We start from the raw sequence: 22,242 nt of genomic DNA, 5'->3' as shown, positions 1-22,242 counted from the left end.
CATGATCATCATAAAGCAAAGAACCACCAATATAAAAAACTTTCAATCCTCAGAACCGCTATTTTCATGCAACTTACACCAGCCTGATGCGACTTGCTGCACTCTAAAATAAAACTTTAGATAATAAAGATTTCTATCAGGTCGTCAAGGTCAGTATGCTCCATTTCTTCGATAGAGTGGTTGGTAAACTGAGTCCAGGTGGGTTTACCCTCCGCTGCATCATTAGGTACAGCACGCCGTGTGCTCTGTCGTGCCTGTGTTGCATCAGTGTGAGTAGCAGTGTGAGCGCGTGTGACGCTCAGTGGGAACAGTCAAGCTGGCTTTTCTCAGTGTATCTCCCTGCCAGCTCCTGTTCCGTTCCAGTACTCAGGAAACCTGTGCTCCGGCCGAGAAGGCCTGGCAGACACAACACAACAGCCTGGGAGAGGGAGGGGTACAGAAAGACTGAGAATGAGACAGAGAGAGGGACAGAGAGAGAGAGAGAGAGAGAGAGAGAGAGAAACAAATGCAGACACAGACAGAAACAGAGACAGAGATATGGGGTACTAGAGGGAGAGAGAGGGGTGAGGCAAAAGGCAGATAAAGAGCCAGAAAGAGAGGGGGATTTCATAGCTGACAGGGCGAAAGAGACAGAGAAAAAGAGAGAGAGAGAGAGGGAGAGAGAAAGCTGAGAGGCCAGGAATGAAAAGAAAGGGTGACCGGCTATGTGGAGGAAAGAGGAGAGGGCAAGAGAGGGCAGAGGAGGGAGCGAGGGAGGAGGAGGGAGCTGACAGAGGAGAGAGGTTTAGAAAGGGGGTGAAATCAGGGGATTTGCAGGTGCAGCTTGAACAACCAATGACCTTAATGGTGCATTAAATCCAGCTGTTGCTTATCCAGACTTTTCTTCAATCCGCTAACACCTTCGACTGCGCAGCATGCCGCATACAGCTCCTCGGTTCCCACAAGAGGGAGTAAGCATAGGAGTACAGACAGAGAGAGTGAGAAAAAGAGAGAGAGAGGGGGGGGGGGGGGGGGTCTGGCAGAGACAGAGTGATGGAAGAAGAGATCAAGTATCTCTTCTTAAGTGCAGAAAGAGGAGTGACTGTGCGACTCCATCCAGAGAGGGAAGATAAGAGGAGCAGATAAAACAGGAAAAGTGGTAATGGAGAGTTGTGTTGACTCTATCTCTCTGGTTATGTCAATATTAGCAGAGTGAAAGGTCCAGATAAGACTTTGTGGTATTAAAGAGCAAATTAGGGAACAAGATGTGGCCCGATAAGTATTGTGTAATATCTCAAGTGTGTGTGGAGAGAGAGAGGGGGAGAGAGAGAAAAAGAGAGAGAGAAAGAGAAAGAGAGAGAGAATCAAAATGCTGGTTAAGATAACAATAGAGCTTGGACTCAAAAACAGGAACCCTCTGTTTCCTGAGCTGGAGACCTTAGCCGTGTGTTACGTTGCCATGAGACACGTGTGTGTGTGTGTGTGTGTGTGTGTGTGTGTGTGTGTGAATAGATGTGTTTGTACCCAGGATGGGGTGACTAACAGTGTGTCACCACATCCAGGTTCCAGGGACGCCGATAGTGGGGGAAGAAGAGGGAAAACTTTTCGGAAGAAGGGGCCCTTCAGACAGGCGAGGCGATACTGTACTAAATCCGGGGCGATCGGGGTGGGGAGCAACTTGTCACGCAGCCCAGAATTCCTTGCGGCGCTCCTGAATGTTTCTACATTGATAAGCAGACTGTTCACAAATATCCTTCAGCCAAGATCATCTAGGGACAGCAGGAGTCTGTATTAAATTGTTGACATAATGGTTGTGGGACCCCTGCGGTGCTTAGGGCCTACTTAATGAAGTCTTAGGCTACTCAAGTGGGTGTGAGGTCAGAGTGTGGTCAAGTGTGACCGGTCTGAGCCATGTGAGAATGGCACTTGTCTTGCCCTCGGTGCCCCGAGTGAAAACACACACCTGTTTCAGCTGCTGCTGTGACGGCCGCGATGAAACGGAGGAGGAATGCGCTCCCCCCTCATCCCCGCTCTCCTCCCTCGCTCTCCATGCTGTCCTAATGAATCTCATCACATGGCCTGTGTTTGTCCCACTAGTGCTTTGTTTGTTGACCTTTATAAGACGTCATTACCGATTATCTTCATGGGTGTATAATTCTGCCCCATACCGCTACCCCCTCGAACCACATCCACAGCCTACTGTGTGTGTGTCTGATCAAATGCTTCTTGTCAGTGTAACAGCCATTAACAATGAGCAACGGGCATAAGCTTGATGATGTCTCCCTCCTCCCTGTATCTATCCTCTCCTCTCGCCCTAGAACACAGTGTCCTTTAGCATTACCATTATTGACAGTGGAACTAATTGGCACATGGTTATGAAAGTCCCCCTGGGCTATTTTAAATTGGACTGTGCAATTTCCTTCAACATCAGATAGGCGAGTCCGTGCACGGGACCTGAGGAGGTATTGATTATAAATGGTGAATGTGGGTCAGTGCAGTGTACCCAGCAAGGGGCTGATGATGTAGGGCTACATGTCTAGACTGGAATAAACTGATCTCATCTTCTGTTTAGATAATGGGTGGTAATGGGAGAAGGAGGGGAACTCTGTCTACTAGTCTTGTCTGCTCACTAGGTCGCTTTCCTTTGATAGATCCGGTGCCTGGGCTCAGGTCAGAGGATGTAGTCGTAGCTATAGGTGAATTTAATCCGATTTTTCGGCTGTGTACAATCAGGCACACAATATAGGGTGCTACAGATTATCCGTCTCTCTTGCCGACACCACATTGATTTGGATGTAGGGATTGCAGACATTATCGATTCATTACATTGATATAATGAAGGGCTTTGGAGAAACTGGAGCGTGCATTAGAAGCCCAAACATGCCAAAAAGAGCATGCAATTACGTGCAAAAACTCATTAAGACCAGACGATGGATCTGAGCGTTATTGACTGCATACAGGATATTGCCCTTAGTCTCTCATTATGTTGGCAATGTCTGCTCTTGTTCTACCAGATTAGGTTTGGTAATCAGGGCTGATGTCATGTTGCTTTGTAAGATCAGATAAATCACAGGGGTTCAGTCATGTATGGATGCATCAGTATGCTGTCTATAAAATCTAATTATAATGAAAGGCTGTCTGTTTTGTGTTGAAACAAATGACATAATTTGATTAATTCGCAGTATGTCGCATATAATGTAATCAGTAACCCTCACTTATTACCCACATTTAGTTATTTCAGGAGCTGTAACAACACGTGGTTGGCACAGTGTTTGAAGTTGAAATATGATTATACAAATGCACTGTACATTTGTGACCGCCATTGACTTTATATTGGAAATGTGAAAGGATTATGGATTTGCGGTGGGTAGAAGGTAATTCCCTGAAAGCTGATTGTGGCCATCTCAGGCAGGCGTGGCTGTCTGTCATTGCCCATAGATGAAGTTGATTAGGCTAGACTGCTGGTCTGCATTGACCAGTCCTTCTGCTCTGGACACTAGCCATATTGTCCCCCCCCCCCACCGCACAAACCCCTGCTGCTTGACCTCTCAGAAATCTGACCCACAGTCTGCTGGCTGCCCCCTCAGGCACCTGCCAACCTTTAACCCCTTAACTTGGTGAGCATTTGGAAGGTAAGGAGGGATGGAGGGAGGAATGGAGGGAGGGGGTCGGGCAGGCCAAGTGTTGACACGGTAACAGATAGGACTAAGAGTCTCCAAACTTCAGAGAGACGGTCAGTCTGTTTTTCTCTTTTCACAGATCAAATACCTTTCGGCTCCCAACTTCCCCTCCTCCACTTCACTTTCTGTACGCTTCCATTGGTATCTGTCTTCACATCTCTCTGTTTCTCTGTCTGTCTCTCTCTCTCTTTCTTTCTCTCTCTCTGTCTCTCCCTCCATATCCATCCATCTCGGTGAACTGCACACACAGGGCATCGAGGCTGATGTATGCACAGCTGGTCTTGACAGAGCGGTCCAGGAAACGTGTGGTTTACGGATCCCCTGTTGACATTCTGATTTGCCTTGGCTTTCGCTTTTCAGGGACCTGGAATTTTAACTGTGCAGGGGCTGTTGAGGTCCGACTCAGCATGTTTAACCAAGGTGGAAAACCACTCAAAATACACGACAGCCCTCCTGCCTGACAGACTTCTCGTATGGATGTGTCACACAGTACGCAAAGCTCAATCAAAAATGGCGTTTCTACCACCAGTGCGGCAGTCCCACACCCGCTCACACCATGTGTTACGATTAATGTTGTATCATTACTCACCAAAATGCTATTCCACACCTCAGCTTTATGGAAATAATAACATCCTAGTTGTTATGAGTTACAGGCAGAGTGTAAAGGTATATATCTGAAGTTACACCAGCCTTAAAGTTACACCCTAAGGCCAAAGGCTATTTAATATAGTTTGATAAATCCATTATAGGAGGAGGTCCGCTTCCCACGCATACATTTGAGGAACCCTAAAAGATTGGATTTTAATGGTTCAAACTAGCAAACTGTTTCTCTGGGTGCAGAATGAAATCATTTTTAAAGGATGTGATATGCAAGTTTTTGGTTTGAGTCTTTCGATAATGTTAATGCTTGATATCAGAGGGCCTTCCAATTGTTAGAAGTCCCATTTTGCTCTGTATGCTGTTTGATTTATGCAATAAACTACACTTTCATTGCATAATACACATCGCATCATTAGATGGAGGCAATGAAGTACAGTACACAAATCCAATACAAAAGGATATGCCACTGGAGTGTAAATGTTAAAGTGAATTAGCCCTGTGCTTCCTCTCACGATCGCAGTGCACTAGGTTACAGTATGTGGCCATATGGGCTCTGTCTAGCATTACTGTCACCCCTCATTTATTATAGTGAGGGAAGATGGCCCCGCTATGCCCCCTCAAATCCTCTTAGCCAACATTTAGCTGATTGATTTTTTTCCTACTTCCTCTATTCGGATTATCAATGTGATAAAAGCTGGGAGATGTATATTATTAATACTGTTCCGTCTCCTGGGCGGATGGATGGATGAGGGAGAGAAGCATAAATGTTTCAGTAGTGGCCATGTCTGGAAGAATAATATCAGGCCAAGATTATTGAATTTAAAGGTCAAGGAAACTGAATAAAAGAAATGAAAAATGCGGATGTGATGCAGTTCCACTGGCCAATAACCTCCAAATGAAACGGTGTGTTACATATAGAGAAGGAGTGGCTTATTCAAGAAATTAGAATTGTGTCCTCATGTGATTGTAATGTACATGTGCTGATGAAGATTTATGATGTATTCACTTCTCCAATCAATTCGAAATGCCAGTGCTATGAAGTGTAGGTGGCAGTCATCAAACACTGAGCTTTTGCAACAAACACATTATATATTCATGTATATTTTTATCTCACCCCCTACCTACTTAATTCTAACTGCAGGCCTCCGTCACAGAGATCCATGATAATGGCTTTGACTCAACAGAATAGTATTAAGCAGGTTCCCCATAAACAATGTATTCCGCCCTAGGCTATATATACTGCATAGTGGGTTCAACAAACAAATCAGGCCTTTTGAAAGTGCGGTTTAGCTTCGTGTTATTTAAGACAGTCGGGTTGGAGAATTCCAACAGACTGTACTAGGAGCCCTATGTGTTCTCCAGATGGCACAGCGCACTATGTCTCTCACAGATTGTATAGCTCTGAGGCCCTTCATGAGTTCAGATGCCTCCCTCCCCCCAGCCTCTCCCTCCGAACTATACTAAATGATGATCATGGAGATTATGTATTGGTAATTCCTGCCAGGTCTTAAAAAGAATGCCCATGCTGTGTGCTTAATACTCAGCGGAGGGATTATGCAGACCCCTACATGTGGTGTTGTGGCTGCATACCTCCAGTCAGACTAAACCCAATCTGTTACAGATTTGGACTAAAGAAGAGAGGTGCAGCAAGCTTGCGAGGGAGGGTCGGGTGGGACGGGGGGCGGGAGGCTATACTGTATTCATACTTTACAGTACATTCCACTCCCTCTATATCATGGGGGATCAGAGATAAACCTCCCGGTGGAGGCAGTATTTTTATCTGTGTGTATTAGGACATTTAAAAGAACCTTGGCTTGTGTCAAGGCTATGGACTTTATTATTTTTTTCTCAATTCCCTTTTTTCTACGTTTTTATTTTCCCTTTGTGGTTGAGGCAAACCCAAATCGGCCTATGGTTTCCCGTTGGATATGGGTCCAATTAAACACATATGTGGATTTTCATATCGAAGCTCATAAAAAGTAAACTGTAGCGATTTACATTACATCTACATAAGGAATGCTAAGCACCCACACATGTGAGGTGTTAATATCTATATCAAAAGCAGATGGTCATCATTGTTCATTATTCTCACTCAAGGTGTTTCGCTAAGCAAGAATTTGGCGGTCAGACATGGGATTTGAGATACATGTAAAATCTCAAAAGCATATAATTTCCTATCATGCAAACCCAGAGACTTCAGCATTTTGGGGTGGGAGCTTCATGCATTATGGGCAGTGCTGAGTCTATATTCTGTCTTTAATCTTGGTTAACCAATAGGTGGCGTCCTTTGCACATTATTACAAAGCTAAACTCATGTCATATATATGAGAGGCCTTGTAGGACTAAAGGGTGCATATTTTATATGTGGATGTGAACATTTCATTGTGTGTGTGTGTACAATAAACTTGAATTACACGGCCCCTCATTCATATAAGCCGATATGTAACATTTGGCAGTAAGCGCTGCTCTGTGGAGTTCATGAACTTGGCATGAACGGCCTGGTTACACTGTATTATGGCTGTCTGGCTAAGCCAGTGTGTGCTAGGGTTTGGTGTGTGTTGTGATTCCATTGATTGATCACCATGTTTATCAGTCAATGTGATTAAGGCAGTACAAAATTGCTCTCCTCAGTATGGGCCAGAGTGGCCAGTCAAACTGTGGCGTAAATCCTGTGCAAGGTTAGAAGAAAAATCTATCGCTTGTGATCTATCATTATCATTATCATATAGCAAACATAGTTACAAAGCGCTTTTTTGAAGGAGTAAATAAAACCAAACGATAAAGTGAAATAGCAGAAATCAAAGCAAGAAACAGTCCAGCAAAGACTGAAACATAAAAAGTAAAACATAAAACGGGAGGTCAAAGACATTGAATAACAGATCCATAAAAGTAAAAGACACATAAAAGTGAATCTATAAAAATTTTAAGAGGTGATTTGGAAGATGATACTGATATATCCATCCTAAGCTCCTCGGGCAGGTCGTTCACCCACACAGCATATTGCAGTGCACGTTTCAAAATCTTTGTTTGTTAAGTAACCTATCCTAAAAGAAAGATTCTTGTTATAGAAAATGGTTCAAATCCTTCATCTTTCCAAGTTTATTAGTTATGTTATATACTGACCAATGTGTCACCTACAGAGCTCCCAGTATGTGCATGTTTAATATTTCATTTTCACATTTCTAGGGGGTTCAGCTATGTCTTGCTGCACCCTAGTGGTGAAAATAAGTATTGATTCTCGCTCACAGTGAAGTTGTTCATTATAAAGGGTTGAAAAACTGGCACAATGTTGAAGCAGATTGAATATTAACTAAACAGAGACAGCGACAAAAGGAAACAGAGAATATTATCATAATTTAAACAATTTGCATTTATTCAGCGTTTATTTCTTTAATTCATTTTGTTTTGCAAACATTCTGCCAGCAGGTGAAGTTTACATGGATTCAAATCTGCTAATCATTTCATAAGAAGCACAGCTCATTAACTTACAATCAAGCCAGGTTAAACTAATCAAAAACATTGTTTGAGTGAAAACAATTTTTACCATCAGCAATGAATCAATGTAGTTATCAGTCAAACCACACACACACACACACACACACACATACATACAAGCACACACACCCAAATCAGATTCATGTAGGCTATTTGAAATACGAAATAGCAATGCACAAACAGAACCAACAGAAACCAGTGATTAGCTGTGCAGCAGAGGTATAATTGGAGCTTCTAATTGCAGTATTGCCTCATTGTTCCTCTCTACCTCTAATCTACCACTCAATCACATTTACATCCCAGAAAAAAACAATGGCTTTGGTTGGGATCATAATGGGTGAATGGCGAGTATCTACCAACGGTGAAGAAAAAACTGTGTTGTTTAAGACAGCGTTAGCAGTTATAGATGCAATAAAAGGCCTATTTTAGCAACATTATGTTCATATCTCTAAAACATAAATGGAGATTAAGCATTAAACATTAAGGATGTGAGAGGACAGATAATAGATGTTCCTACAGGAAGGATGACATCGTGTTTTGCTCTATCTACATTAGCTTTATAAATGTATGCAGTATAGCATGGCTACAAGTGCAAGCATCAAAGATATAATTACATAGTGTGTGTTGGATATACCAGACACTACTTAAGCAATTCAATAATTCTTGCAAAACAGCGTGTAACAAAAAAGTAAGAAACTTAATTACATTTGCATATTTGTTGCTATAGAAACATTTTCTTATACAAATGAAATACAAAACAAAATCGCTGAGATGTCTAACTTTTTCGCTCTAGCTGAGTAAATAGTTCACAATTAACCGTTACATTCCGTATTACCACATGACCTCAGATCAGCTGTCAGTTATTATTCAAATTGGTGACACGGGGTTGGATGGTTACCCTTCTTACCGGAGTCTGATCCGCGTTGCGATTGGCCACCAGCTCCTGCAGCTGTAGCGCCCCTCCGCCGATGAAGCAGAAAGCCGGGCAGACGGGGCCGGAGCAATCCACATGGCCTTCCCAGAGCGGCCGCAGGGAGTGGGCGTCATAGAAGGTGACGCGGCCCTTCTCAAAGTCAAGGCACACCCCGAGCCGCGGGGGCAGGGGGTAGGTGAGGCCCGTGGGCGACGAGGGACCGTTGCCGTTGGTGATGGGGTCTCGGATGCCGTTGCCGTGGCTGCTGTGGTGGTGGAAGCTGTGCTGCGGCAGGTAGATTTTGCCCATCCCCATGGTGAGGAAGCAGAAGGGCGGAGCGGAGTCCAGCGCGTCCTCTGCCCCGCTGTCGTGACCGCTGTCCGGGTCGTAGCTGCAGGGGGACGGCAGTTTGGGGTATGAGGATGAGACAGACAGCTATGTTTGGACCTAATTTAGTACTCATTAGGGCCACGGACCCCCATTTGATGAGATTTTGTCTCTTGGACCCAAATCTGAGAATATTTGTATTGTTAGATATGATCTTGTCCAGAATTGCATGACTATCCGTGTTGTAGGTGGAGAGATAACAATGAAAGTATGATAAAAATAAAATAGTCATTCTTCTACATTCTCTTATTGTGTTAACTTCTTGTAAATTAAATAATGGTGAAGTTTAACAATTCATCAATTTGCCAGGGACCCCCTGGAACCTCCTCAAGGACCCCTGGTGGTCTCCGGACCCCACGTTAAGAACCACTGTCATATACTATGTCCCTTTCATTTTCATTTTTCATACTCCAGCTACTCACCGGGGACTGGCCATGTCCTGTGGAAGGTGGAACCACTCCTGCAGTTTAGATTCCAGACCAACTCCAACCTGTTCAACAAACAGAGAAAAAAGGAAGCAAATTATAATTAACTAAACATTTCTCTGGTAGCAAATCTTTAAATAATGCATTGATCCAGCTTTCCCTGCATGCCCATTTCCAATTATTTGAAATATAGGAGAAATACATGCCTCTTTATAAGGGGATACGCCTCTCTCTCGTGATTATTTCCATAACCCCCACATCTTTTTTACTTGCCTTCACCAGGTAAGACCCAGGCTCCACTGAGCATGCCCAGTAGTGCCGTCCCTGTGTGATGGCCACATCCCCCACCAGCAGGTCCGAGGTCAGGTGACAGGAAGTGAGGGCGTGGTCGGCAGCCTGCAGCAGAGAGAGGCCCGGGACGCTGCGGGCGCACCGCTGCTCCTTACTGACCACCAGCCGGTCTGCATGGAGACCCCAGCGAGAGTCCAGGTAGAAGTTCAGCACTGGGAGAAGGAGGGGAGGGAGGAGAGGGAGAGAGAGGAGTGGGGGGGAGGGAGGGGGAAGAGAAAAAGACAGAGAAGGAAGACAGGAATGGGAGGGGAGGAGAGAAGAAGCGAGGATAGAGGGAAGACAAGGGGAAAGGTGCGTTCAAAATGAGGTATAGGGGATTTAGAAACGACAGGAGAGGTTTGGGTGGATAGAGGGAGGCGGTACAGATTTACAGCGGGGAAATAGTAAGGAGAAGAAGAACGAGAAGAATAAGAACCAACTGAGAGGAGAGAGTGGGGCGGAGAGGAACAGAGAGCAGACATGCACCTCCTCCAGACAGAGGTTACAAAGAGATAAGGAATATAACACCGATCTATATATTGACGACTCGGGGAGTAAAACGCAGAAAGTAGCTAGAGAAGAAAGAAGCTTGTGGCAGTGGGGAGAGCATTCTTTCCAAAAGGAGGAACCATTACAGAGGGAACATACGCAGTTGCAGGAGGGAGAGAAAAACCCGGGGGAACACAAGGAATTCACCAACCACTCAGGACTCGACTCGACTCGTTAAAAAAACCCTGGATCTGAATCCGATCCATGTTGTTAAGCCTCGCGTCTTAACAAACTGCAAACCTCATCAGCACTTGGACAGATCTCGTTATGGGGGAGAGAGAGTGGAGAACAGAGGAGTGCATAGGATGAGAGAGAGAGAGAGAGAGAGAGAGAGAGAGGAAGAGATAATTATGTGTAATACGATGGGGTAGAGAGGGGTGGTCACCAGATATGGATGCGCTTCTTACATTCAGTAGGAGGCATGAAGGTTGGCAGCGTGGAAGAAGCTTAGGACAGGATGACAAGTGCAGAGCTGTGGTGTGGTGATGACAGGCAGGAGAAGGATGAGGAAAAAAAAACGGTAAGAAGAAGGTGGGGATGGCAGGTAACGAATGGATGGAGAGTGAGAGGAGAGAGATGGAAAGATGGGAAAAGGAAGAAGAAGAAGAAGAAGATGGGAATGGGCAGAAAAAAAGAGAATGAATTATTAAGCATTTCATCATGGTAGCCATACTAATGCTTATATTATGACTGATAGTAATAACAGGTGTGTAGGCATGTATGAGTCTTGAATGACTGATGTGTAGCTTGCTGTGTGCATATAATGGGATATTTTGGTAGCTGTAATAAAGTTCTCACTGACTTCAAGCCTTGTTTGGGATTTTCCCACAACAAAAGATAAGAGGTCCAAAAGGAAGGTTACACTTTGTAAAGTGGGGCATTACCAAACTAGCCATAGTTTACCACTTGTATTTATAACTTGTTTGGGTGCAGTTCCCAAGTGGCAAAGTCAAACTCTCAGTTTACCAACCGGAAAGCACTATCAGTGTGTATGCTCACCTGGCGCGGGGGGTGTGTGTAGGTACACCTCCTCACTGTACTCCCCGTAGCCCGCCTTGTTGCAGCCTCTCACCCTCAGCACGTACACGCTGTCCATCTCCAGTCTGTCAATCACAGCGCTGGTCCCGCTCACTTCATCCATTCGCTGCCAGCCCCAGCGGGCGGCAGCCAATCCTCCCCTGATCCCGCCTCTGGACCCTCCCCCTGGCACCACGCCCCGACGCCGATACTCCACAGAGAAGTGCCAGGCGGGCGAGGAGTCCTGAGGCAGCCGCCAGCACAGGAAGAGCTGGTCGTAGGCCAGGGTGCGCTGGGTATCGATCACTGGAGCCAGAGGTGCTAGGGAAATAACGGGTTGAATGTGAGAGCTCAATTTTTTGGGCTGAAAGCTTAATAACATACTCAAGTGTGGAGGTTTGGCTTGTCACAGTTTGACTACCCTCTCCAATTCTGTCACTGCGCCACATTCGCTTGTTATGCAATATTTTATGACATTTCTGCTTCATTGGACAGCATAAGTGGAAATTGACAGGAAGAGAAAGGGGATGACATGCAACAATAGTCACAAACTAGTGACATTGTGGGCAAATTATATGCGCTTCAGCCCACTGAGCCACCAAGAAACCTCTGTCTTCTCCTCCTCCTCCTCCCCCCTCTATCCTCCATCCCTTCCTTCTCCTCCTCCCCTCCACCCTGTCCTGCCCATCCCCTTCTCCTCTGCTCTCCCCTTCTCACCCTGGATGAAGTGCAGCTCTGTGAGGAATTTGAGTTCTTTGGAGACGTCCAGCTGGAAGTGTCTGAAGGATGGATCAGCAGCCAGAGAGAAACACTGGACGTTGTCGATGGATTTATTCAACCTGGTGAGGCGAAAAAAAAGGGAGGAGGTGGTGTTAGAGGAAAGAGGAAGATGGGCGGTTACGTGACGCTTGCATCAAGATGGTACGGGGTGGGAGGGTGAAACAGCTTGATGAGGAGAGAAGGGGTGCATGATTAAGTTCAGGATGTAAGCTTTTGGCCAAATGATTTTTCAGGCAAGACAATGAACTGAAAGGAAGAAAATTGAATAGCAAATCGTAGACTATCTACCTTGGCATCTACATCCACACATATGTACTGTGCTTCCAAAAGCTACTCACTCTTACTACTAAGTCTACTAGCTCCATCTTGTGGCCATTTAGCTATTACAAAGAATTCAGAGAGGAATGCAGGGACAATAATAACTAATTGAATAACAATTTTTCTACTTTTACAAGCTGTTTTTGTTCTCTGCAGAAACTTTGAATGTGATTAAAACATCGCCTTTCTCTGTCATTAAAAAACAAATGAAGATAATCTCGGAAAGAAAAAAAGAACACATCTAAGAGAGGAGTGACAAAAAAAAACAAAAAAACATTGCACACACCTAAAGATAAATAATAGAGCACTCAAACCTGTTATGAATCTGGCGGGCCGCCTGCACAAAGCAGGGCGGGTCTGTTTCCTTCAGCAGCTCCTGGGTAAACGCCATGAGTCCTGCGTGCTCCATCATGCTCCGTCTCTCCGCCACTTGGGAAGCCAGTGCCTCGCCCCGCCTCTGCCTCGTCCCCTCCAGAGCCTGGGTGAGCGAGGCGTGGCGCTCGGCCAGAGCAGCAGTTAGATCCCTGACACTCTGAGCCAGCTGCTCTCTGGCTGCCACACTGTTCACCTGGTGGAGAGTAACACAGACAGACAAGTTGGGACGCATGTGAAAACTAACAAGCGGATGCCAGGTTACAACAACACCTTTGAGTCAAGTCAAGTTTATTTCTGGAGCCCCTTTTTTGTAGGTTTGCCATCCAGTGTTCTTCGGAAAAGAAGGGACACAAAAATAGATAAAAACAATGATAACAAAAACAAGTATAACACAAAAAAAGTCAAAGTTTTTGTGTGTGTGTGTGTGTGTGTGTGTGTGTGTGTGTGTGCTTGTGTATGTGTGTTGGTGTGACTGTGCACGTCTATGTGTGCGCCCACACACATGATCTAACTAGTAGTATCATCTGGCCGATTCCAAAAACAAGCAGGTTACTAGTGGACAGATTACTACTTATATTACTAGAAACTGTGGTGGAAACAACTAGTGGTGGGGCAAATTCAGAGCGGTCTGGACATCTAACTCTAACTAGTGCTGTAACTATCTGGGGAGGGAAAGCACACAGAAATGACAACACATACTGAGCTGCCTTCTCTTTAGTCATCCAGTTGACTAAACAGTGACTATTTTCTGCCATTGTATGGGTTAAATAAACAAGCATATTCATATGCAATAGTCTATGGTAAACACCGGATCTAAAGTGCTTGTTTTGCATGGCATTCTTTTGAAAAGTGAAAAAAGATTTGTTAATCAGATAGACTGTTGGATTTGTTGACTGTATCATGTGGCAAGTAATCATCAAAATATTCCTTTGGTCCAGTAGTGCCAATACACACCTATAAACAAAAGCAAGGAACATTTAGAGGGAGAACACAGTCAGACAAGTTGGGACAAAGAGTCCAGGTAAAACCTGCAATTAACACCTACACCACCAATAAACTGACACGGGTTGAACCACGTAGCTCTGTGCTTGATGATGCTTTGTGTTTCTCCATCCAACAGTGATACTTTTTATACTAACAGTAATACTTTTGATACTTTTTATATCTGTTAGCAGAAGGGCATGTATCAAACCTTTTTGTCAACTATCGACTGTGGTAAGTGAAGTCCAAATTTCACCAGTCAATTTATTTCATAGTAGGTTTTATAATAGAACAGTAGGTTTTATAATAATAGAACAGTAGGTTTTATAATAGAACAGTAGGTTTTATAATAGAACAGTAGGTTTTATAATAATAGAACAGTAGGTTTTATAATAGAACAGTAGGTTTTATAATAGAACAGTAGGTTTTATAATAATAGAACAGTAGGTTTTATAATAGAACAGTAGGTTTTATAATAGGAACATTTGAGGGAACACATGGCTACCTGTCAAAGAAGCTAGTAAAATGGACAGACAGGATGCTAATCTACAGCCAGTTTTTTTTTTGCCACAATTTAGCTGATGGCTGCTGTTAATTCCTTGCTCAGTGACATTTTGTCTGCGCACTGTATGAGTCACCTCAGTCTGAGTGATGGCGCTCTCCAGCTGGGTAATCTGAGCCAGAACTGTCTCCTGGTTGGACAGAATGTAGTTCATCTCCTTGGTAATCTTCTCCTGTCAAATAAACAGCACACAACACAACAAACAACAAATTGACACCAGATCGGCTTAATCCTAATACAAAGTATTACATTAACTCTGTGTGTTACCCCATTTTATAACTGTACTGTACAATGCCGTACTGTGCTGTGCCAGTCTCTGATGTATGGCAGGCTGCTGAATAACAATCCACAGTAATGCAATTTTTGTAATGAAATTACTATTAATTGTCACTGGACTGGGCTGGGTTTCTCAGAACCATCCTACAACCATCCAGCAATGTTGCATGACATCAGAGTCCCAGATTCCCACCTTAAGGGCTTGGTACGCGTGTGCCACTGGCATTATCTTGTGTCCGGCGTGGACGCGGCGCAACTTGCAGAGAGGGCACAGCAGCCGCTGACAGGACCTACAGTAGAACTGTAGTTTCTCCTGGTCATGCTCTGGACAGGTCAGAACCTGGGAGGAGAGTCAAGTCAAATCAAATCAAATGTATGTGAAGTAGTGTCTGAATACACTTTACACAGACAAAAGAACAGAGGAGAGAAGGAGGAGAGCATTGCGGCAGGGCATTAGGAGGATCTGTGTGTATCTAGAAAACATCAACTTCATCAATTTAAAATGTTTACTTTTTTGCAAAACATCTTTACAATAAATAATATAATAATTTCAATCCTGAGTCATGGCTATCCCCCTACTGAGTCAGGCTATACTGACAATTCACTTCTCGTGTCATCTTGCCACTTGACTTTAGAAAGGATAATTCCAGTTATTTTCAACCTGCACCTTATTTTTCTATACATGTCCATTTCAACTCAGTAACACACACTGCAATGAAATCTGCCTACTTCTGATCTTCCAATTATCCATGGCCTGAAAATTGAGTATATTGCAGTGCTACACGTTATTTTAACTAGCGTGAGCTACTTGGCAAGGAGACCGTAGAAGTGCTCTAATGTTCACGTCATATTGGATTATCTGTAAGTATGAACCGCCGACTGGGAGAAAACATTCATGTCAACCTAGTGGTAATCACAAGTAGGATATGTGGGGAAGTTTTTGTGAGCTCTGATATCTGCCCCTTGCCGTCACGAATTGTGTGTCAACACAAGTGGTAAACACAGCAGGGAATCCACTGATGTTGGCAGTCCAAGGTAATAAAAATAAAAATGATGCGTTATATTCATGCTACTACAATCGACCTTACTTACGAAAAGCGAGCAATATCTGCTGCTGTTAGTTTATGGCTGATTTTATAAATTAATTTATAAATTAATTATAAATAAAAATGATTTTGGATGGATTGGATGGATTTTGGATGCGAGTTTCAAGTTCTAGCAACAAAATGTAATCTCGTTCTTCTACTTCTTCCGATATTACGCAAATGCGGCAGACAGCAGAGTAAACAAGGAAGTGTGTGAACAATCAAATGTAGTATCAAAAGTATCAAATGGACTATTATAACTGGTTGTAACACTGTTGTGTGGTAACTGTTGAGTCGCAGCTATTTAAAGACTATGTAACTGCAATGTGACTGTTGAAAGGGGGTTTTAATCGCTTTTTGAGTCTCCACTGGCCCAGATTGCATTGGAGAGCAGCACTCCCTGAAAACTCCACAGTGAAGACTTGATTGTCATGATGACAAGGTTGAAAATAACCAGGCTTATCCTTTAAGGATGGATTGAAAAAAGGTAGGGGTTGGGATTCAAGGAGCCCCATGTTTACCTTTCCCTAGGACCTCCAAATCACCAGCTCTGCCCCTGGAGGTTGAGTTACAGTTTTACAGTTTGGTCTGCTGTTTTCTGTTTCATCTTTTTTTACAATTCATTTTTTGTTTATCTTTTTTATTATATTTAAATGTGCTATGAAAATAAAGCATATCATTCTTTATTATTACATACTGTACATAGACAGTAAATATGTAAATGTCTCACCTTTGGTCTGAAGTTGAGTGTGGGCTGGACATGTTCATGTTGAGCCCGCGGCGTCCCCCAGGGGTGGTAGAGCTTGAAACACTCATTACAAAAACTGGCCCTGCAGTCAGCACAGCCCTTAGTGGCCTCCAGAGCTTGAGGAGGCTTACAAAACTGGCACATCACAGCCACACTGCCCAGGCTCACTGTGTGTCTGTACCTGAGAAGGGAATGTAAGGGTAGAAAGAGTAAGGTACAGGAATATGGAGAAAGGCAATAACAACAAATAAGACATAATGTAAACATACTTATGAACGTAAAGAGAGAGGAAAATGCGTTAGTGATGAAATGGCATCTTTACTTCCTAGATTTTATGCATTTCCTGTTGAAACAGGATGTTGGGGCAGGACATAATGCAGAGAGGGATCATTCAAACGTCTAAACCAATGGAATAGGAGTCATGGAGAGAAAGGCAATGTTGGGAGGGGTGCAGAGGGGCAGAATTGTTTAAAAATCTGATGGTTTTATTGGTTAGAAATTTATATTTACGCCTACTAGTGCAGCATGAGGTCACCATGAAAGATACTGTGTTTTCCAGGAAGTAAAGGTAATGGGAGTTCATTTCATGGGGAATATTGAATTCCTAAAGAGTTTTTTTGCCTTTATTTAAGCAGTTGGTCCCATTCATATTAAATATCTCTTTTTCAAGATGGACCTGGCCAAGAAAGCAGCATCGATAACAAATAGAAAAGTTGCAGACAAACAACATAAAATTATTATACCTGAGTATAAGTTCACTCAAAACCACATGAAAGACAAGGCTGGTGAAAATGCACTAAATGAGAGTGCACATAGCAGAGAGTGAGATAAATAGTATCAAATGGGTTACAGAGGGAACACAAAGCTGCTAGACTGTGGAAGTGCACTGTCGGCCATAGTAGCCATGTTGCAGTGCATACTCTGCTGGATTCTTCAACAGCTCAGCTACTGCTGATTAATTACAGTCAGCATTTGGACACATTCCCACACCTTCTGTTTTTCACACCTAAATCGTCTACTCACTGAAGTATGTTGCCCAAGCATCATGAGCGCTGAATGGCCATATCACAGCATGCATTTTTTGCACGTGTTTGCATGGATCACCAAGATACCACTGCGTTAAGAGTGTGTGCATCTGTGTGTTTAGGTGTGTGTGTGTGTGTGGTACCTACCTCTCCACTATACGCTCCAGGGTGAGGTTGCGAAGACAGTCAGTAAGACCCTTCTCCCCCAGCTCCACGTCTCGGCCACAGGGGATGCAGGGAAACATCATCACCAGGGGCGGGCCTTCCTTGCGGCGTCGCCCTGGATACGTCCCATATCCTGGAGACCGGGGGATAGATGGGGGAGCAGGGTGGGGGTCCAGCAAACCAGGAGGAAAAGTCAATAATGAGCAGAGGGAGAGAGCAAATGATAGGGGAGGAATGTCTATTCCTAACACATCTATAGACTGGGGCATATTGATCATGACTTGACGTTGAAGTCAAGGAGGAAGAGTTTAGCTAACGTGTGAAGACACAGTTTCTGTTTCTTTCCTCTTTAGTCTCACTGCATGCCAAAATTTGTGAAGCACTCCCACCAAATGGCCTCCATATAATGACATGTTAGGACTTTTAGAGAGGAGAGAAAGCATGTTTTATAAAGACATTTACCATTTTATGTGAAGAGTCAGAGGCATAAATGTACCCTTCCCCCTCCTCTACATATCACATCAATATGCCGTATGAACAGTTAATCCAAACCTGCCCGTAGCACACGGTCAATGGGCCGCTGCTCAGCTTTAGGCATGGGCCTGCGCGCCTGACGGGGGGAGCGGGTGTTGGGGGTGGAGGCTGGCGAATTGGGCTCTGGAGGAAGCTCTGGAGGCGGGTAGCCATTTGCCACCAAGACCTCAGAGGCACACATGAGGCAGACGCTGTGCTGGCATGGCAGGACCACGGGTTGTTTCACTATCTCCTTACACACTGGGCAATGCAGCTCACGCTCCATGCTCTTCATGTTAGACTGTCAGAGGCAAAGAAGCGAGGGGTTACAATCTGCAGAGGTGGGTGAGCATATTTTCGTTTCTTGCAGAAACACAAGTTGAGTATCCAATGGTCGCCGAGCTAGCATTAGGGTGTATTATTCAAACTTAAATACAAATCTGAACCTGGCATGCAACATACAGAAAGGAACAATATTGATGCGTGAACAATTAGCCTTGAGGGAAAGTCAGATCAGAGAAAAGTAAAACATGCAGGAATACCCAATAGGAGGTGTATTCATAGAGGTGAACAGACTAAGACAGAGCAAAGGAGGAAAAACATAGAACACAGAGATTTCTTTCGTTAAAGTATGACCACAAAGCTGACAGAGCAGCCGATATAAATAGCTGTCCTAGTCAGGCCAATAGGGGGCACCGCTCTTGTTAAATATGGATAAAGGACCAGGCATTAATTATTCAATCACTGCACACAGTGCATCCGTGTGGTTAAATCACAGCTTTGCATATGAAGATGAGCTCTCTGGCCAGTGGCCACACATGACCACTGCTGTGTGCACTGACATCACCCACAACTCAGCCTTGTTACAACGCACATACTCAATCCAAATCAGTGGCACTTTACTCATCAAAGACTTGGTGTAAAGACGTATCGACATCTTTCATAGCGACACACTACATACTGACACATGGCACAAGAAGAAACAAGACCTCATATGCAGTGCAAAGGGACAGTGCAAGAGATAACCAGTGGATTATTCATATCACATGCAGTAGGAGTGCTAGAATCAGTTTTGCCTTTCAGATCATTTTATCAGTTTACATAACATACAGTATAATTATGGATTTGTTTCTTTGCATAATCCACTGATAAACCTATACTTGCTATCTATTTCAGCAGAGGGGTCGGAGCACAGGGGGAATTAGCACTTCGGTGTCTTGCTCAAGGACACTTTGACAGAGACGGACACATTAGCTGTTGAGACTTCAGTCACAGGACAGTCATTCTAACTGCAAGGCCACTTTGTCACCTTTATCATAATGAATGAGCTGGTCAAACAAAGATAACCAATCAGTTCCATTCTCAATCTTCCTACACTGGAATGAGTGACAATTATGTACCCAGACTTTTTGTTCAGCCCAAATGTTGTATTGTCTCTGATCAGAGCACGGTATAATAAAGTTTCTGAGTTTCTGCCATTTTAATCTAGCCGTGTGTCTGTTTTGCCTTTGCGGATGCCCTTGACACACAGCTTCTGTAGAAATTATGGCTGAAACTGTTGACCCGTGCAACTGTTGCAGTGTCTCTGGTATTACATCTACATCACTGACACTATGAGTTAACTTCAAAATCAGGGCAACGCAGACTGACTGGCTTTGCTGCAAAGGGATTTGGGATTTCATCTTTATGATGTGATGTGACAGGAATGTTTCTATCACAAATGCACCTTAAAAGTGTTGCTTTCATCTTTCTTTCTTTTCAATGTCATTTTATGAGTTGATCCTTGTAAAGTGTTGCTAAATGTTATCATAGTGACTAGACTAATTATACATTTTATTTTATGTTTTATGTGACGCACACTGAATTTGCCTTGCGTGTGAAATGTGCTATATAAGTAAAGTTTGCCTTGCCTTGCCTTTATCTAAAACTGCAGCTTCTCCTTTAACCGATGATTCTGCATGTTTGCATCAGAGTGAATCTTGCTTGCTGGAGAGGAACATAAACTGTATGTCCACAAGATCATAAGCACGCTAAGCACACACACACACACACACACACACACACACACACACACACACACACACACATACCCACACACACACACACACACACACACACACACACACAGACACACACAATTCAATCAGCTGGATTACACAGAAAACCACTTAACACACCCATGTTGATCGAATGCCCCAAGCAAGAAGAATGACAATCTTCCATCCTCCCTGAGCTTTGAACACCTATAGGATGGAAATGAAATATAGCCTGTCTCTATAGTCATTTACATATAATAAAGCAACTGTCACTTCCACAGTTGTGGCAGAATTAAATAGGCTATGCGTACAGCACTAGGACTAAATAAATAAACCTATATTAAATCATTAAATTAGTCTAATTAGGAATCAAAGTAACCTATTTTCTCCCTCAGTCCACCTCAATCTTTCTGTGTCATTCCCCAATGTCAACTCCGGCCTATCCTCTCTCTCTAGTGAATTAGCCTATCGCAATTTCAGGCAAGCAATTCCAGTGTCCAGAGCGCATTATTGCCCACTGTTTATTGTCAAATCTCAAATGGTAATCGCGCACTGCCGACCGGCGTGGTGAACAGAACAGGCGTTGCGACAGCGCATCCTTACCTTCACCTGGAACCTAGGCGCCATGACAGTGGACTACGTGCACATTTCCAGCATAAAGGGAGCGATGCTTGTTGAAGAGAGGGGAGGGGTGTGAGGGAGATGCACTGCTCTACAGCTGTGCAATAGGTGGGCAATGGGGGGGAATTGTGGAGGTGACTGATCTACGATTCAGAATTATGAAATGGTGGTGCATTTTTTCGGAACTGTTTCCACTGCAACATGGGCTGTAGCTTATGCAAATGGCGAGACCTGCAGAACTGCAGTTTGAGTCAGTCCACGATGGTGCGTTGTTCCCATCTCTGCATGCAAGGATAGTGATGTGTTAACGTTATAGCAGGCGATGCTACATGCAGCCTAGCCGTACTTTCCCTTCTTTTCTTTGCCTCAGCAACCGAAGGGCCTGGTTCGCCTGCATCTCGTCTCCATGGAAACGAGTATTCATACATCCAAAGAACGAACCCAGAAATAAAATAGCCTAGGCTACTCTCCATTTATCATAGCATCCATCCATTAATGTTCGAAATTCGGGGAAGTGAACCTACAAAGGCACAGTGTTTTGGCATTTGGTAGGCTACTAAAATGCTTTTTTAAAAGAAATCTCCCCAGTCTCCCTGCAGACAATGTCTTGAATTCCAATTCAGAATAGGCATTCAACCTACTTAAGCCTGATTTACCGGACACATTTCAATATTTAGGGCCGGAGTCACATCGTTAAAATGACATGATAAAAATGTGGGTTACAGCACCAAGAAAAGCGAAGCCGCTCCTTAACAGAAGGCCGGTATAAGGCTATTTATTCTCTATGGGCAGGCTAAGCCTTTATATTTCATGTAATGTTGATTGATTTGAATAAAACTGGCTATAGACTGAATGCAGGAAAATCAAAAAGGCATGTCTGTCAAGAGTGGTCCGACAGGTGGAACAGAGATCAAGCCGTTTCTCCGGTGCTCCATTAGAAATAGGCAAAAAAAAAAAAAAAGCCATTTAACGGAAAAGTACAGAGACCAAACATCCAGTGACAACACAAACACAGACGCGGAATTTCTACTCACACTGATACGAACCAAAGCGTCCATCGTCGATGTGGCCGTTTTCAAATCCAACTCTGCCATTTTAAGAATTGCTAGAACCCCCCGTTGTCATCATCTCGATATAGTAGTACTAGACGACGATGTAATTAGGGCATAGCCAATATGGAACATACTAACAACACCAATATGTGCAACCTTTGGGCTCCTGGATTTTCAAATGTTGTAGGCCAAACGTGGTAATTTCTGCGATTTTTTTGCGTAATGAATATGCGTGGGCAGCCAATTGGCATTTTACGCACGCAATATAAAGAGCCTGGTCCGTATTATCAGTTAGATATTTTAAAAAAAAAACGAAAAGAAACAAATGTC

The 22,242-nt window shown here is 43.8% G+C and overlaps 1 protein-coding gene across 4 annotated transcripts; it reads right to left on the bottom strand.

Moving 5' to 3' along the window:
* Window positions 1-7,691: 7,691 nt before the first annotated feature.
* trim46b (tripartite motif containing 46b) lies at window positions 7,692-21,954 on the bottom strand. 4 transcript variants are annotated; one of them, XM_071517911.1, is made up of 12 exons: window positions 21,895-21,954; window positions 18,242-18,504; window positions 17,673-17,861; window positions 16,483-16,681; window positions 14,861-15,007; window positions 14,468-14,563; window positions 12,788-13,041; window positions 12,093-12,214; window positions 11,358-11,696; window positions 9,753-9,982; window positions 9,477-9,544; window positions 7,692-9,058 (listed from the first exon to the last, which is right to left on the bottom strand). In XM_071517911.1, exons 1-12 carry the CDS (start codon window positions 21,952-21,954, stop codon window positions 8,611-8,613), a joined length of 2,415 nt encoding a protein of 804 aa, XP_071374012.1. In that variant the 3' UTR covers window positions 7,692-8,610. The 4 variants fall into 4 exon arrangements, with proteins under 4 accessions (XP_071374012.1, XP_071374021.1, XP_071374037.1 ...); XM_071517920.1 differs by having other exon boundaries at window positions 17,673-17,823; window positions 18,243-18,504; XM_071517936.1 differs by lacking the exon at window positions 21,895-21,954 and adding an exon at window positions 20,843-20,866 and having other exon boundaries at window positions 17,673-17,823; window positions 18,243-18,504.
* Between the last annotated feature and the right edge of the window lie 288 nt (window positions 21,955-22,242).

This window comes from Centroberyx affinis, unplaced genomic scaffold, assembly GCF_046629955.1.
Source record: "Centroberyx affinis isolate AG114_WGS23_722 - 3 ecotype Tasmania unplaced genomic scaffold, CSIRO-AGI_Caff_v1 ptg000046l_1, whole genome shotgun sequence".
In the NCBI taxonomy this organism is placed as follows: domain Eukaryota; kingdom Metazoa; phylum Chordata; class Actinopteri; order Beryciformes; family Berycidae; genus Centroberyx; species Centroberyx affinis.
The sequence above is the reverse complement of the archived record's forward strand: the minus strand, read 5'-3'. Positions and strand labels throughout refer to the sequence as shown.

What these genes read in the sequence shown, in the direction of transcription:
- trim46b (XM_071517911.1), bottom strand. Translation starts at nt 21,954, where the DNA reads ATGGCAGAGTTGGATTTGAAAACGGCCACATCGACGATGGACGCTTTG. An exon ending in CACTCAACTTCAGACCAAAG is followed by an intron (nt 15,008 to 16,482) that starts GTGAGACATTTA and finishes CTCTCCTCCCAG; the next exon opens with GTTCTGACCTGTCCAGAGCA. An exon ending in GCGCCATCACTCAGACTGAG is followed by an intron (nt 13,042 to 14,467) that starts GTGACTCATACA and finishes ACTCTCCACCAG; the next exon opens with GTGAACAGTGTGGCAGCCAG.